Genomic DNA, 1187 nt, shown 5'->3' on the forward strand with positions numbered 1-1187 from the left:
AGGAATCAATAAACATTAGCATAGTGGTAGCTTATGTTTGTTTTTGCATTTTATAAATATGTGTATATAAATAAGGTTTGCGTGTGTGCGATATTTAAATTTTGAAATTCAGAAAACTGCAGACATATAAGTATCTCGATAAACGTTAAAACCAAAACAGCATTTCTTCAAGAAGCATCTAATGCGCACGAACCTTCCATTAAGAACATAACTAACTCATAAAGAACTAAACACAGAGCAATGCCAACCCACAAATAAAAAAATATAAAGTACATCAACGCATGAAACCTGAATCCAGCCTTATGGAATGTTACCACGTGAAATCTGGCTCCATTCTAGCGCCGCGCGGGACAGTAAGCGACCGAGGCAGATGTAAACACGCTCTCAGCATGGCGTGCTTCGGCGATGATCTTTTTGATTTTGTAGACGAGGATAATGAGAACCAGAATGCAAACTTGCCCGAAATTGGCGAGGGGAATGAGGATGAGAATGAGAAGTGAGTGGGATGTTATTTGACTTAAGTTTTTATATTATTATTATTGTGTCTTGGGGGATCATGTTCAAATGCTGGTTGTGTTTTTTGTATCATAATTTAATGTCAGCTAATGTGAAATTAATGGTATTAGATTCTTATGAGTCTTGATATGTAGGGCAGTTCTTAGTTTAAGCCGTGTTGTAGATATCAGTATGGGTATTATTGGACTTCTTTTGATGTATGCCGTTATACAAGCCATCGTTGACCTGCTATAATAATGTCGACCCGTTATCCATATTGACCGGAAGGATTATTAGAGGGAAATTACATCAAAAATAGGGAAAAAGTAATAGCAAAGGCAACTAATTATACTACTATCGTGCAAGTAAGGACTTTTATGTGATTTCTAGAAGAGTCTGACCCCTTTGGTCTGACCTACTCTTTGGGCATTGTAATTGTGGTCTGTGGAATTCAGCTGTAGTGACTTTTTGTAACCATTTAACTTGTTAGCTTTAGATGACATAAAATATATCAAGATTTAAAAGTAAAATTTTTTTTATTGGTAATAACTATATAGTAATGTCCATTACCTATTACAGAAACTGAATAATCTGACCTTGCCATCCAGTAGAACTTAACATTACAAGACACTTCTCATCTATACCCTTTCCTTTGCAAATTAGTAGGAAGGGCTGTAGAAAGGATGGAAAAC

The 1187-nt window shown here is 35.7% G+C and overlaps 1 protein-coding gene across 1 annotated transcript in view; it reads left to right on the forward strand.

Annotated features, from left to right (window-relative positions):
- Positions 1 to 266: 266 nt before the first annotated feature.
- The window catches only part of LOC119585221 (exosome RNA helicase MTR4-like), a gene marked incomplete in the record, with an annotated part of 19057 nt that continues 18136 nt past the window's right edge, over positions 267 to 1187 (forward strand). The window contains 1 exon segment of the mRNA XM_037933877.1: positions 267 to 496. Coding sequence (XP_037789805.1) covers positions 282 to 496 — 215 coding nt within the window.

The sequence above is a fragment of the Penaeus monodon genome, chromosome 19 (assembly GCF_015228065.2).
Source record: "Penaeus monodon isolate SGIC_2016 chromosome 19, NSTDA_Pmon_1, whole genome shotgun sequence".
Classification (NCBI taxonomy): Eukaryota; Metazoa; Arthropoda; class Malacostraca; order Decapoda; family Penaeidae; genus Penaeus; species Penaeus monodon.